The sequence below is a fragment of the Microtus ochrogaster genome, chromosome 24 (genome assembly GCF_000317375.1).
Source record: "Microtus ochrogaster isolate Prairie Vole_2 chromosome 24, MicOch1.0, whole genome shotgun sequence".
NCBI lineage: Eukaryota > Metazoa > Chordata > Mammalia > Rodentia > Cricetidae > Microtus > Microtus ochrogaster.
The window spans coordinates 21,730,703-21,745,402 of record NC_022024.1 but is presented as its reverse complement, the minus strand read 5'-3'; the positions used below and the strand labels follow the sequence as shown (position 1 = coordinate 21,745,402).

Below are 14,700 nucleotides of genomic sequence, written 5' to 3'. Positions count from 1 at the left end.
TGTACTGGAGAGGGAGGAAGAGGGAATGGTTGAGGGGGGAGGGAAATGGGAGGAAGGGAGGAGGTGGAAATTTTTAATTAAAAATAAATAAATAAATGGGAAAAAAATAAATAAAAAGAAAAAAGTTACAAAAAAAAAAGAAAAAAGAAAGAAAGAAAATACCTGATACAAATAATTTATTGAAGGGGGTTGTTTTGGATCACACTTCTGGATATTTTAACTCAAGATTTGGGTTTCTAGTTGGAGGGTATGCGAGATGCTCATTGTAAGAAGCATGTGGCAGAGCAAACTGTTCATGTTACTCCAAAAAGCAAAGAAAATGAATATAATTTTGTTGCCCAAGTCACCTTTATGTTTATGTCCCCAGTAACCTAAGGACTTACATACCAAAATGTCACATGTTCTCAATGTTGCAATCAGCTCATGGTGGTGAAACAGTGATCAATGGGGTAGTTTGTATCCAAACCTATGTGATGACGAGTCAAGTTTATCCACTAAGTAAAAAAATGAAATGGAATTAAAACAAACTGGTCCTTGTGGGTAAGCTAGGAGACCAGGTGCTGCTTTAGTGTGAAGAGGCTGGAACCTAGACCTGGCACTAGTTCCAACGAGGAACGGACAGAAGGCCTATTGCATGCCAGCACAGTGCTAGATACCAAATTAGACCCCAGGCTCTTCTGGATGAGGAATATGGAAATCTGATATTGAAAAAAAATTCCCATAATTCCTGTTCCACATTGAAAGCAGGGGAGAAAGTAACATTAGGTGACCTCAAAGCCCACCCCACCCCACCCGAAATTCTCCTGGTAACAAATCCACCTGACACACCCAGAGGGGAATCTGAATGCTTTCTCTCAGTCTCAGACAGAGGCTTATGTACAGATTTTAGGCAGGTGCTCATTTAAGAGAAGACGTAAAAAGGAATGCGGAAGCAAAATTATCTTCTGGCAGTTCACGCCTTCAGCTAGGACATTCTTTAACTGCTGCTTTGGGGGTCCCTGTTTTACCCAAGCAGTTTCTATCTTCTGTTCTTATCATTATAATTGGGAAGATGAAACTCTGTGCCTCCCCCTCCCCTGTGAGGTTATCTTTCTCCCTCAGTCTGTTGGCTACCATATCAAGAGGGCAAAGAGGCATATGGGGTGACAGGAAGCATTGGCAGCCCGGGAGTCTAAACTGAGACAGCTCTCCTGGACACAGATTTCGGTGAATTGGCTAGATTTTATTCCTGGGTAAAAGGAATATATAAATTGGGAATCCTGGGGGCAAACGCTAATCTGCATTAAGTGGCTTTCTCCAATCACAAGGTTTTGTATGAGGCAGTAGGGTCCTATAGCAGATCCTCCAACACAAGTCTGCTTATCAGGGATCTGTGCCAAGGGTCAAGCTAAAGATGAATCAGGCATCTTGTTTAGAAGCAGCCTTTAGATAAGGTTAGTCCTCCAGGTCCAGGGACCCTCGAGATAAGGGTAGGTAGAGAGCAGGAAGCTTTGCTGGGGGAGGTTGGAGCCCCGTGTTGAGGAGTTTCTTGAGATAAGCTGCTATACCTTGGGGAGGCAGCTACCTCTGACCAGCCAGCAACATCTTCCAACACTGCCCCACTAGCCACTCATGGACCAACAGACCCTGTGGAGCCATGAGAGGTACATAGGCAGAACAGGAAAAATACTACTACTTCTAGATCAGAAGAACAGTTCCAAGATACACAACCCCCCAAGCCACTTTTCTGGTTAAAGACGTTGACTCTTTTTTTTCATGAATTAGTCGTTTGTTCTTTTTTTTTTTTAAGCCGTTAGTTCTATTTACTCACTTTCCTGTTTCCATGTGGTTTTCAAGATTTTTTAAAATTCTATTTACAAATGCCACTGGAATTTTCATTCCTTTGATAATGCAGCTAAACATTTATTGCCAAGCTAAAGAAGTTTACATTTTTCCAGTGCTATAAATGTTAGAGTTTTGTGTGTTATATTTTGGTCTGTGATTCATCTTGAAGTAGTCTTTAAGTGTATAGGGTTTCTGTTTAGATGAAATTGCATGTGCCTGTCTAGTTATTGTGGTCATATTTGTTGGAAAGATATTTTTTCCATTGAATTACCTTTGTTCCTTTCTTTAAGATTTCATGTTTATATGGATCCAAGTTTATATGGATCTACCTCTGCATTCTAAAGGGTTTAATTGATTCATTACTATAATCTTTTTTTTTTTTTTAAAAAAAACTACACTTCTGTGATTAACATTGCTCTAAGGTAAGCCTTGAAAAAGGATGGTGTCAGAACTAGGTCAAGTGGTTTGGTAGTAGTTTATTAGTCTGAATATTTTGTCATTATAAAGTTTCTAATGATTTGTTTATAACCACTAAATAAATCACTGAGAGGTTTTGGAGATTGCGCTGATTTGGTAAGGCAGGTTTGGAAAGACTGACAGCTTGGTAATGAGTCTTCAGTTCTTTAAATATGGTATACTCACTTACTTATTTTTCAGTAATTTTTCATCACAATTTTGTACTTTTTCATCCTATGTACCTTATATTTGGAACAACCTGTAGGTTTTAAATGGAAAGAAAATTGTAAGGATGTGATTGGAATATATATCTCTTGTCTTCACTCTATGCTATCGAGAATAAAGAAAATGTTAGTTAACAGTTGAAATAACGACCTTGATTTTTAGAGAAAATCAGTAAAAATGACTCAGAGAATTCAAAAGGAGATGATATTGACTTTGGTGGCTAATGAAATAAGTGAGAAGATTTGCTAGGAGGAAAATGGGATCTCTACTAATAATATATCTAGAAGATACATCAAGAGAAAATTAGTACCACTGCAAGTATTAACTGTTGGATATAGTGTATTCTTAGTGTGTTTTACAACAATTTTATGGTAATATATATTATACCATGTATTATAGTCAGCATGTTTCACCTTTTCTCTACCTCTCTGCCCATCCTCTTAGCCTTTTTTTTTTTTTTTATGGTCGGTCAATGAAACAAATGACCCACATTTGCCCACCTTTGCTAGTAAGCAAATTGAGTATAATCTTGATGTTCTGAGTTTGACAGCACCCTCTTAACCTCCATGACCGTGTTTGCTATCTCGGTTGGTTCTGTGAACACTTTAAATGCTATTATTTACAGACTTCCCAAGGAATGTGAAGAAGAAGTAACAAAAGTCAGAATTCATTAAAGAAAGCTCCTCCACCTGTAAAGCTGTCTCCAATCCTGCTCTGAGTAGTATTAAGCTTGGAGAAAGATAATCTCATTAAAAAAAAAAGACTGAGTCTTTTTGAAGATGACTTAGCTACGTGGGCTCTGAAGACATCTTTCATGGGTAACAATAGAAAGACCACAGTTCTCTAAGAGCATGACTTCCTGGACCCAGTAAGGGAAATAATTTAGAAAGTCACAGATGTCAGGGAAATGCAAAGGTTCATCAGGTCATAACCATGACTCTAAAAGAAAGTCGAGAAGAATTATTAGATGCACAACTTTTAGCTTAAATATACCTTCCCAGTGGGAGAACAATATTAATTACAAGATCCCCTAAGTTACATTTAAATATACATGCATGATATTCTAGCTTAAAGTTGTAAAAGAGAGGGGAGAATTCTCATAAAATCAGTGAATCTGAAATAGAGCATTAGATTTTGATAGCTTGTTGAATTTTATTAGCTATTAAATTTATTTGACAGACAAAAGATTTACTTAAAGATACACTCACCAAGATAAGCATAAATGACAGTGTTTCATTGACAATTCAATCAGATGGGCCTTTTATGACAATAATTTTTTTTTTTTTTACTGAGGGATGAACCAGTGGTTTTGGAAAGCAGTGTGTATTTCTTTCAATCAAAAAAAAAATGAAAGCAATCAAATGATCCAAATGGTGCCATTGTTCTGCTTTGGATTAACGATGTGTGCTCAACTTTGTTATAATCCCTTATGTTTTCACATAAAATGCCAAATGTGATGACTGTAATATATTTTGCAAAATTGCAAGACGTTCTATGTGTGATATGATTATTACCTAGTCCAATTATACAGAACACATCATGCTGGACCTCTACATTTATTTGAAATCATTTAGTTTAATTGACAGGAATGCAGGGAAGTAACATCCAATAGACCACAATTGTGGCAGAGATGAAATAATCAAGTTCTGTCACATTTACACACACACATGGAACTATGTATCTAGGTGACCACATGATTATCTATCTAGGTAAAGAGGGATCAATCACAATCACGGGTCAAGAGTCAGCTTCTTAGTAGTAGTAGGTGCCCCTCTTGAGTATGTAGGGCCTTCTGGGTTTACTCTCGTACAGCTGCCTTTTCAGAATGTACGGGATTTTCCTCTTGATCACTTCTTCCTTCTCAATTTTCTCATTGCCATTGTCAAGAATATCTTCCTGAATCATCTAAAATAGAGAAAACACAAAGGGAAGTTACATGCATGAAACATACGGCAGACCGTTTCCCTACACTTTCCTCTATTTGTTTTCAGCACAATGCACCTGTAGGATCAGAGAAACGACTTCGTCAGAGGACACATGGTTATCATGACTGAGATGGAATCAGATCATAACCTTTCTGATTATTTACATCCTTTCTCAGTTCACCAGCTTACCTCTCTTTAAAAAAACAATGTATTTACATTTTCTAGCTTAAGGGATATACCAGAGACACCTTCCAATTAGTTTTGAGACTTTGAATATCATGGCAGTCCAAAACGATATAAGATATATCATAATAAATGTGGTATTGAAGCTCAATGCTATTTGAAAGAGAAGGTAACAGGATTTTATGTTGACTTCAGTCAATTACTGCTACAACTTGAAAGTCATTCTAATGACCAGTTTCCTAAACAGAAAAAAGAATTGCCCGTTCCAAGTATCTTAGATGTTGTGTAGAAATCAACAGTTGCAGAAAACTCAGTTTAAACAACCATGATCTTGTCAGATTACAGCTGTCTCCTAAACTTTGGGGTGACAATAACAAATACTGATATTCTAATTGTACTGCATCCTATTCAATTGTAATGCCATCCTATCACCAAGTATTTTATCTCAAGCTGCAGTGATTGAGTTTCAGAGAAGGTAAAGCAGCTACTGTCAGGTAATCGAGGGTTTTAATCTTTGCTTTCTTGAAAGTGCATAGTCTGTAATTACTTGTACTATGCTCAGTCTGATAATACCATTTTATTTTGAAATGACTTAACAGTTAAAATAACAAGAGTTCCAGTCTTATGTTCAGTTGACTTATCTGCTAATTAGTTTTTTGAGGGTCTTTCTTCTCTGGATAAATATGGCATAATTGGTATTTCCCTCTGCTAAGATCTGAATGTTCAAGTTTTATTGAGCTAAACAGTGTTCTAAAGACTGTACCATTTAGCTGGAATTAAAATTAAAGGATGAATAGTACAACAAGATAATTTGAACTAGCCTTTTCGGTATTTCATATGGAAAGCATAGTTATGTTTACCAGTTAAGATAAACACCAACAGCTCTGCAGGCATTCCCTTCTTCCACAGGGCATCTCTGCGGTAGCCACGCACAGGCTTGTTATATTAACAGAGGGCACCCAGATCTGCAGTGTTGGTGTAAACCCACAATTTAAAACATGAAGCAAACCTCTCAGGGCTTGATCTGAAAAATGTTTCTCCATTCGGAAAATCCTTTTTTTCCCTTTCTTTAGAGCTCTAATTTAGCTTTAGTGACAAGTATGTCAAGGCAATAAAAAATAAAGTGTTTGCAGAGAAGGCCATTTGTAGATTACCAAAAATTTCAGTGTCGCCCCCTGCCATTTAAATATTTATTTAATTTTTATTTAATTGTTTTAAAAATAAGGTGATATATATATATATATATAATCTTATTTTTAAAATTAAAAAATATTTAAATTGCTCAATAATCAAATACAGAAGCTGAAAAACAATTTCTATGCACTGTCTAATTTGAAAGTTGCAACTGGAATCCTGTGATTTTTGTTCTATTTCCTTTGAAACTTTTGTATTTTGTTTGGTTATATATAATTCAACACGATTTTTGGTTTTGGTAAAACAGGTGAATTTACTTAAATTTGTTGACATATATCCCTAGTGCCAATTTAATGCAGAACTGCCTGAGTGTTTCAGCCATTTACGTTTATAGTTCAAAGGGTTCTTAAGACATATCATAACCCTTTTTAAGATTAAAGCAAGAAAAGTTCATTAATCTCCAAATATTTGAATGACACTTTAAAGTTAAGAAGGGTGTTGTCTTCAAAACATGGTTTAACTCATTACGTTCTAGGATTTGTAAGTCTCCCGTACTGTGATTCTTATCAGGGTATAGGAGTGAATGCTAATGAGATCCCACTAGTGCAATGATGGGTTCTGTTTTACCTCCCAGTGTTGGAAGGCCCTGCTGTGGCAGATTTTTTGCAGCTGGAATATGGTCAGCATTGCTTCCAAACTAAAGCCATCAAGAACAATGGGGAGTTTCCTTTTTCCAACAAGATCATCTTCGTGCATTTCTCCCGTTGCTTCTTCAGCTGGGCTGTTCACGTTATTGATAAGGCTGCAAACATTTAGCAAGGTCATTTTCCAAGAGGGAGGACTTGGTTTACTGATCTGAAATAGTGAACAACAACAAAAAAAGAGATATCACAATTAAAGTCTGTTAGAGGAGTATAGAATATGTATTGATTGGGTTAAACCATTCTATTTTAAGTTCTACTTGCAATAAGACTGTGAATGTGTGAATCCTGCTTTTAATACTCTTAACTCACAGGAATTAAAATTTATGAGTATCAGGAAACTCACTCTGTTTTCAAAAAGCTTGCAATTCCTTCTACCACCTGCCTTGAACAAGGCTATTCAGCCATTGCATGGAATGTTCTGAATTAGTATGGTATTCTAGAAGAAACATTCTCTTTTTAATTTCAGCAGTACCTCGTGTCTTACCAGTTAATACGTTATTTCAGTTTTACACTTAGAAAATTCTTTAGAGATTTTCTATTTCAGTGTTTCTTGAGATTAATTTATTAGAATCCTGTTTTTGTGCTCAACCCCTTTAAAGATATACTTTAAACTGAAATAGAATTACTTACTTCTCCCTTTTTCGCTTCGTCGTCTCCCTCAAACCCTTCCCATGTCTTCCCCTACTCTCAAGTTCATGACCTGTTCAGTTTTTCTGTTTTTATTGTTGTAAACATACTCATATACTTGAGTATGCACAAATTCATACAGATTCAACCTGTTTAAACTGGTTTTTTTTGGGGGGGTGGTGTTTTAGTGAAAACTATGTACAGGCCTCCACTGTTTTAAAAAGATATTAGCATTAAAGGAAATGGAAAGGGTTTTAAATTAAATATCCTGAGATCTTACATGAGAATGTATAAGTGAGTTGGTAAAAGTTTGAATAGGATAGAAGAGAATAAATAGAATATTCTCCCTACACACATTTGAACACAGCATCACCTCTTTATCTCTCTAACAGTAAAAAAATGTCACTGTGACCCCTCTCCTACCAGGAAATAAAACTGCAGAAAATGATAACCCAGGAGACACATATATATTTGGAGAAAGTTTTATTTAGTACAAGGATTAATTATAGTCCTTGTACTGTGTATTTCATTATTAAGTGTGTTCTAAGAGCTATGGTCAGCCCTCTGTATCCATGACTGACTGATCGGAGATAAATTTAGCAGGTGGCAAATCTGAGGATGTTACCAAAGGGCAAATGAAGTAAAGTCATCAGGTGTCTTTTAGCTCTAAAATTTATGTCTGAATAAAAGAATTCAAGAGTTTGTAACAGATCCTGCATCCCAGTTGCTTATTCATAAACATGCATTGAACTCTTACTGTATATAAGGATTTGAGTTTGGTTACATTTACCTAGTTAGCTTCCAATACTATTTTTAATAAAACTATACTTCAATGCCAGTGATGATAAAATCTATCACATATATGAATATTTATACACATATATGTGTATATATATATATATAGATACACACACATATATATAGAAAGAGAGACTGGCAATGGAATATATGTGTATATATATGTATATATGTGTATATATATGTATATATGTGTGTATATATATATATATAAAGAGAGACAGAGAGAGAGAGAGAGAGAGAGAGAGAGAGAGAGAGAGAGAGAGAGAGAACAACAAATAAATATTCCTGGGTCTGCTATTTCTTGTCGCTGCCATTTTTGAATTCGCTGGAGCTCCTGTTACCTAGATAGTTTTAGTAAATAGCTTTTCCGTCTCTAAACAACGTTGTCCTAAAATAGAAATTGTTAACATACTTGACTTAAAAAGTGAAAAGAGGAAAACTCATGATCTCTGAAGCTTTTGATAATGGCACTGCAATAACAGAATCAAATAATCTTCTCCTTACAATTTTGAATGCAGTCATTTAGTTAAGGTGGTCATATGTCTAGGGTTTGCATTTACATAGTACTGTAAACAAACGTAAAATGGTTGAGTGACAGAAATCAATTATAATGTGACGGCACAGCAAACATACGCTGTGCTTTTTATTTTTCTCCTAGCAGCAAAATTGGAGTGATTTTATGTCTGGATACCTTCTCATCAAAGATTGTATTTTACTTATCTCATTGAAATGAAGCAGTGAAACATAAATACTTCATCCTGAATGATTTTAAACTGATTAAATCTACACCATTGCACCATATTTTCTTTAGCAGAAAAGAAGTCACTATTCCAGATATTGAAATATTTTTCTTGCATTTGATTGGTCAGAGAGAGGAAACCAAGCTCACACAGGGTCCCAGAATTTGACCCTTTGTCAAAACACTGTCAAATTTTGGGGATTTTTTAGGATATGTATGTATAAGTAATGTATACTTAGAATTTCAAAAATAAAATCTATTCTAAACCACTAAGGACTTTGAGTCTAACCTGAAAGATTATTGATTGACTCCACATAATTTCCTACCTTAGAGATGAAAAGCTGTAAGTCATTGATATCCATACTGAGTAATAAACAAAGGATCTGTTATTGTTGGATGAATAAATTTCTCTTTAATACTGACTACATTTATTAAAAAAAAGTGTATAAAGAGGATATTCTGGTGTTCAATTTACATAATGATATTTCGTTTCTATTCAATCGATTTTAGTAAATATTGGTCACTTATTTAATTCAAGGACCACCTGCCTTTTATGCTGCCAATCTAAAAATCATGAAAACAGTTTAAGTATGTTTTCCTGTCTCCATGACGTTATCTATGGTTGCTTAATTAAAATTAAGACGCACCAATTGACAGCCCTATAGAGATTTCCTTTTCATATCAACATCTTTCTTCTCTAGAATAGTGGTTCTCAATCTGTGGGTCACAAACCCTTTGGCAAACGTATACCTCCAAAAATATTTACACTATGATTCATAGCAAGCAAAACTGGAATTATCAAGTACCAGTGAAAATAATTTGGTTGGTATCACCACAACAAAAGGACCTTACTAAAGGGTCGCAACATTAGGAAGGTTGAGAACCACTGCCTTAGAAGAAAAAAATAAAATAAAGTCTCTCAAATAGGAAATGTCTCCCAAAGATCTTTACAGTTTTGAGGTAGGTAACTATATCTATATTGATTAATATAAGAAAATATTATCAGTGGAAATTCACATGTCCTTCAAGCCTGGATGAAAGAAAAGAAAAAGTTACCTTTGACGCATGCATGTTTGTCAATAAGTCTGCCTCTAAGGCTCTCATGTCCTCTTCGGAGTCTGAAAAAAAGTCAAAACCACATGTTTACTGTGCAATCGCATATCATATCGTTACATTGAAATCAACGTCCTTGAAATTAATTTGAAGAATTAGTCTTTGAACTTTATTGTCTTCTACATGTAATTCCTTCAGAGCGGTACTCGGAAAGAAATGGATCTCAGCTTCATTTTCTGCTGACAGCTACGGTAGCAGAATCGCTTCCAAAAAAATGAGCACAAGATAATTTGCTAAGCAAAGTATTCGCGATTTGGAGTTGTTTCATCTCTGAATCGCAGTAAAACACTTAATTATACTGTGTGATAGAGACCTCAGCGAACACACTGCCCCCAGTCTCGTTCTTACCAGGAGTAGTTTCCACAAAATAAAATATGAATATAAGTGTTGTTTTTTATTTCCTGGTAATTACTCCCTGTTAATTTTGGAATAAGAATGATACCGAGATTCACTTCACTGAAAATGTCATTTTATAAAATTGTCTTTGAAGGAATCAGTTTCTGTTTTAAATAAGAGCTTTGAATTGTGTGCTTCCAATTTTATCCTATGCAGGTGAGGACTTGGTTGAAGCAAAGACAGAGAGCTCTCCGTCAACACAGGTTAAGCAGTATTGGAAACAGATCCCTGATTCATTTTGGAACACATGTTTCATCATTCAATTTATGAGCGTAGTATAGAAAAGCAAAATTTATAAATGCTACACAGTTGTAAGCATTTTCATATCCACAAGTGTCATACTAAAAAAAAAGAAAGCAGGGCTTAAAATTGTCCCATAAATCACTCGGCAGTCATTAAAACACAGAATCCCACCTGATGCAACCAACTCATAAAGTGCATGCAAAAATTGAGTTATCCCGTAGACACTTCTGCTTGGCTTATTACAAATATATGGTTGTTTGTTTTCCAAAATGAGTAATAAAATTAATTTTATTAATCACTGATAAAATGTGCACTTGTCACAGAAAATGTTTTCAGTTAATACAGATTTTTCAATTACTATGGCATTTTAATCTCTAATTATAACTAATTTATGCACCATTTGATAAAATCATATTTACAGAAAATTCATAAAATATTTACAGAGTTTTATGTTAATAAAATAATTAAATCATTCTAAATAAACTTCATTCTATTCTGATAGAATTATCTTTGTTCTTATAAACCTTACCAGGAGTTTGATCTGCCCTAGTTGTTAACTATAATATCTACAAGTATAACTTAAGTGATTTTATTTCATTACCCCATAAGATTTTCCACTGTGATGTGTCTGTTCAACTATTTCTAATCATTAATTTAAATACACTGCAGTCATCAAACTATTTCACATTGTTCTTTTAAGTGTATCTTATTTCTAAGGGAGTTGCTACCTATCTGATAATAACACAATGATTCTCCTTTACTGTTATATATACAAAGCACTCTAAAGCTAAATTGTATCAGAAACATAAGTGTACTGATTCTATGGCTACAGTTTGTGCCTAGCTAAATTACCTTAGTAAAGCAATAGCTATATTAATATCACAACTCTGTAACAATGAAATACTATGAAATGTACTTTCAGAAGAGACTTGGAACATTCGGTATTGTACTAGAAATAATATTCTGTAAATCTTGCTCATTCGTTTATTTACTGACATTTATTTCCCATCTCCTAACACAGATATAAAGTTACAAATAATCTGAAGAAAAACACAAAGGGAAGTGAATGAGAGAATCCACCACCTAATAGAATGAGAAAAATGAGAATATAGATTATGAATGGGGTGTTTTAATATCTGCACACTGGCAAACACGACTTCTATTCTTCTCAATAACGACCAGCCCCAGTGCAAATTTTCAGCTTTGTTTTATTACTCTGAGCTATTTTCTCTCTAGTGGTTATATTCCAAAGGAGAATGAATATGTTGCATTTCCTTGGTACCACATTAACTGCTTTAGAGACTCTTAGAAGGGAAATAAACATTTCAGTTCTTACAGTCAGAACAGGAGAGAAACACAACAGACACAGTTTCTGTCACCGAAAGGCAGTTAGAGAGAGGAGAGAGGAACTCCTGGATTCATTAACAGGAGCCCCAGCCGACTGCGAGAGAAATCACTTCAGGGACTTGGGAGATGTAGTTGGGCTTACCTGAGCACAGACTCCAGGAGCTGAAAGCCAGAAGCATCAGGCACACCAGCTGAATGTTCAGTCCTGCCATCATCTTTCAGTCTCTGAGAAGCAGGTCCAGACAGAGAGACACTGAAGGAGCTCTCTCTCTCTCTCTCTCTCTCACTCTCCGTGCTTTCTCCTGCCTTCAGCTGGCTTTGGAAGTGAGAGAACTATGCAAGATGCTCTGGCCTCTCCCTATATATACCAGAGCAGGAGAATGATGTCATGGCTGTACAGGATGTGCCCTGCCTTCATCTCCATCCCCTCCTTTTCTCCCCACTCCCTCCTCCTTTCCCTTTGTCCCTCATCTCATCCCCCACCCAGGAACCTTGATTGAAAGTGACGATCTTCTCTAATTGCAGCTGTTGCTCAGGATTTCTGACTCACGGAAAGAGTTGCTCAAAGGCACAGCCATATACAGCAGAGAAGGCTCCCCTGGTGGAATTTTTTTTCTCCTTTTCTCTCATGCCCCCGCTCTAGAAATTTGTCATTTTGGTATCTGGAAAGACGATTTTAAAAAAATTCTAAAATTTAAGCAAAAGCTTAGGGCAAAATCACTGATTCCCTATGCATAGGAGACTTTAAAGACTTGGTTATATTTTCTGGTAACATAAACTTCAGAGGAAACATTTTGTTGTTTGAAAACTTGCAGAGAATTTGCATAGCACATGCTAAAACAGGAATGGAAATAGGAAAAAAATGGATATAGTAATGAGATAAAAAACGCAAAAAAGGGGGAAATCAGTTCAAATAAGGAAGAATATTAGATCCAATGAACAGTATTATTGTCCATTGAGCTGAATGTTTATTGTATGTAACTGAGGAGAGACTAAATTGCTTGCGTTGGCCTTTAATTGAATGTTTTAAAACATTTTTAGAAAATAAAGACACTAAACATGTGATAACATCTAAGGAAGAAATCCAGACTGGTAAAACAGACAACTGGTTTATATTATTATCTGGTATTTGGTATAAAATTAACTTCTCAGTCTTTGCTCCAAACCTAAAGGAAGTTATTAATTATAGATATTTAACAACTATTTAAACAATAAAGATACATTCATATAACTCAAGGTTCAAAAGCTAAATGGGAAGCCGTCCTTTTTATTACTTGGATTTGGATTTGTAGTTTCTGTGAAACAAATATAGCCAGTTCACCTCTCCTTGAAAGTTTTCTCTTAAGGATGACTGACTAGCAAGCCTGAAGCATGCATAGGTTTTTCCTACCGCTAGGGGGAGCAGTGGCAGTTTAGAACGCTTTTCCTTTTCTCTGAGAAGGCTTGCTCAGTGTTCTCATTAGCCCAGCTTCTGTGCGACAGAATCATTTCAGACTCAATGAAGAAGTCAATAAATTATGTATTCTTTGCATCATATTTAAATTAATTACTTTCTTTGCTTTAAAATTGTAAAACACAATGAATAATCTCCGAAAAGGTGTTAAAATGTGTGCTAGCAGTCTCATAGGAAAAGGAAAATTTGGTGTTTATTCCCCCAAGTGGTTTCCTAACAAGTGGAACTTAGGGAAGTGTTTACAAATGTATTCCTGATTAATTAAGGAAAAATAACACTTTAATTCATTTTAAGCATATCACATGAATATCATTAATAAAGTGAGAATTATTTTAGGTATATGATAATCCCAGAGAAAGAATACAAGAGCACGTATCAACCAATGTCAAATGATTCAAAAGTCAAATATATTATTAGGTAATTCTCCTTTTTATTAAAAATGCACATATGCCTTTTTCTGTCAGGGTTATAATTTTGGTACATGCTTTTAATTGCTTTGATAAAATACTCTTCCCTTTCCCTTTTAGCCTAGATTATTGAGACTTTAGAAAAAAATGTTAAACAGTGTTTCAGCAGGAAGGTATGGTTGCCCAGTGGTCTAGACTCGGTGCCTAGGAACCATCCCAAATAGAAAGGCCAAGACAGGGCTTCAGAGAGATTCAGTTACTCCCAAACAAAATAACTGAGACAGAACAAAGGAAAAAATACCTCAAAAAGTGTTTTTGAGATATATACTGTGAGTCAAAATACAGATAAACTGCAAATGTAGCAGAAGAACTCACAGAATAGGTGGTTTGAAAATATTAAAGAATGAAAAAATCCACAATGCCTCCCCCTAAAGCTCAGGGATCATTGCAGAAGACAGGACAGGAAGATTGTAAGAGCAGAAAGATCTGGGAGTTTTCTGTGAGAGTTTTTCTTTGAGAAATGTCAGAAGGTACATCCTAATGTCTCACCAGCATGACTTCCTAAACACGACCAGAAACAGCAAGCATCTATAGACATGCTAACCTGGACAGGGGAGAGGGCTGGAGGAAGCTTCGTCTACACAACTCTACCAGCAACTAAGAAATGCTGAGAGTGGACTTTGAAGCAGTCTTCTCCAGGAAAATGATGCCAAATGGTCAGTTTTAAAAACATATGCATACAAGTAGCATTACACAAACCAATCATGCAAGCATGTTACATTTATGAACACACACACACGCAAAAAAAAAATAAAACTTAAAGAGAGTCTATATATTTGAAAGACAGAAATGGGAGGTGGATATGTGGTAGTATTTGGATGGAATAACGGGAAGGGGAAGATTATATAGCTATAATCTCAAAAACAACTTTTTTTTCAAAAACAACTTTTAAAACGTAAAAATGCATAGTTAAAATTAAAATGCATCAACAGGAGAGATGCTGTATGTGGGAAAAGGCTTGTACTGGAGGCATGAACACCTGATGAACACCTGAGTTTGGAGATGTAGAAACCATGTAAACTGTTGTGAATGGCGATGTGTTTTTCTTAGCCCCAACCTTGCA

At 35.5% G+C, this 14,700-nt stretch overlaps 1 protein-coding gene across 1 annotated transcript; it reads right to left on the bottom strand.

The window, feature by feature from the left end:
- Positions 1-4,045: 4,045 nt before the first annotated feature.
- Positions 4,046-12,094, bottom strand: Nts (neurotensin). Its single transcript, XM_005358112.2, has 4 exons — positions 11,860-12,094; positions 9,675-9,736; positions 6,375-6,602; positions 4,046-4,410 (listed from the first exon to the last, which is right to left on the bottom strand). Exons 1-4 carry the CDS (start codon positions 11,930-11,932, stop codon positions 4,258-4,260), a joined length of 516 nt encoding a protein of 171 aa, XP_005358169.1. The 5' UTR covers positions 11,933-12,094; the 3' UTR covers positions 4,046-4,257.
- Positions 12,095-14,700: the final 2,606 nt, after the last annotated feature.

Coding starts and splice junctions, on each gene's coding strand:
- Nts (XM_005358112.2), bottom strand. CDS start 11,932: ATGATGGCAGGACTGAACATTCAGCTGGTGTGCCTGATGCTTCTGGCT. Junction 6,603..9,674: donor CAAACATGCATGCGTCAAAG/GTAACTTTTTCT, acceptor TCACTATTTCAG/ATCAGTAAACCAAGTCCTCC. Junction 4,411..6,374: donor GGGCCTTCCAACACTGGGAG/GTAAAACAGAAC, acceptor TCTCTATTTTAG/ATGATTCAGGAAGATATTCT.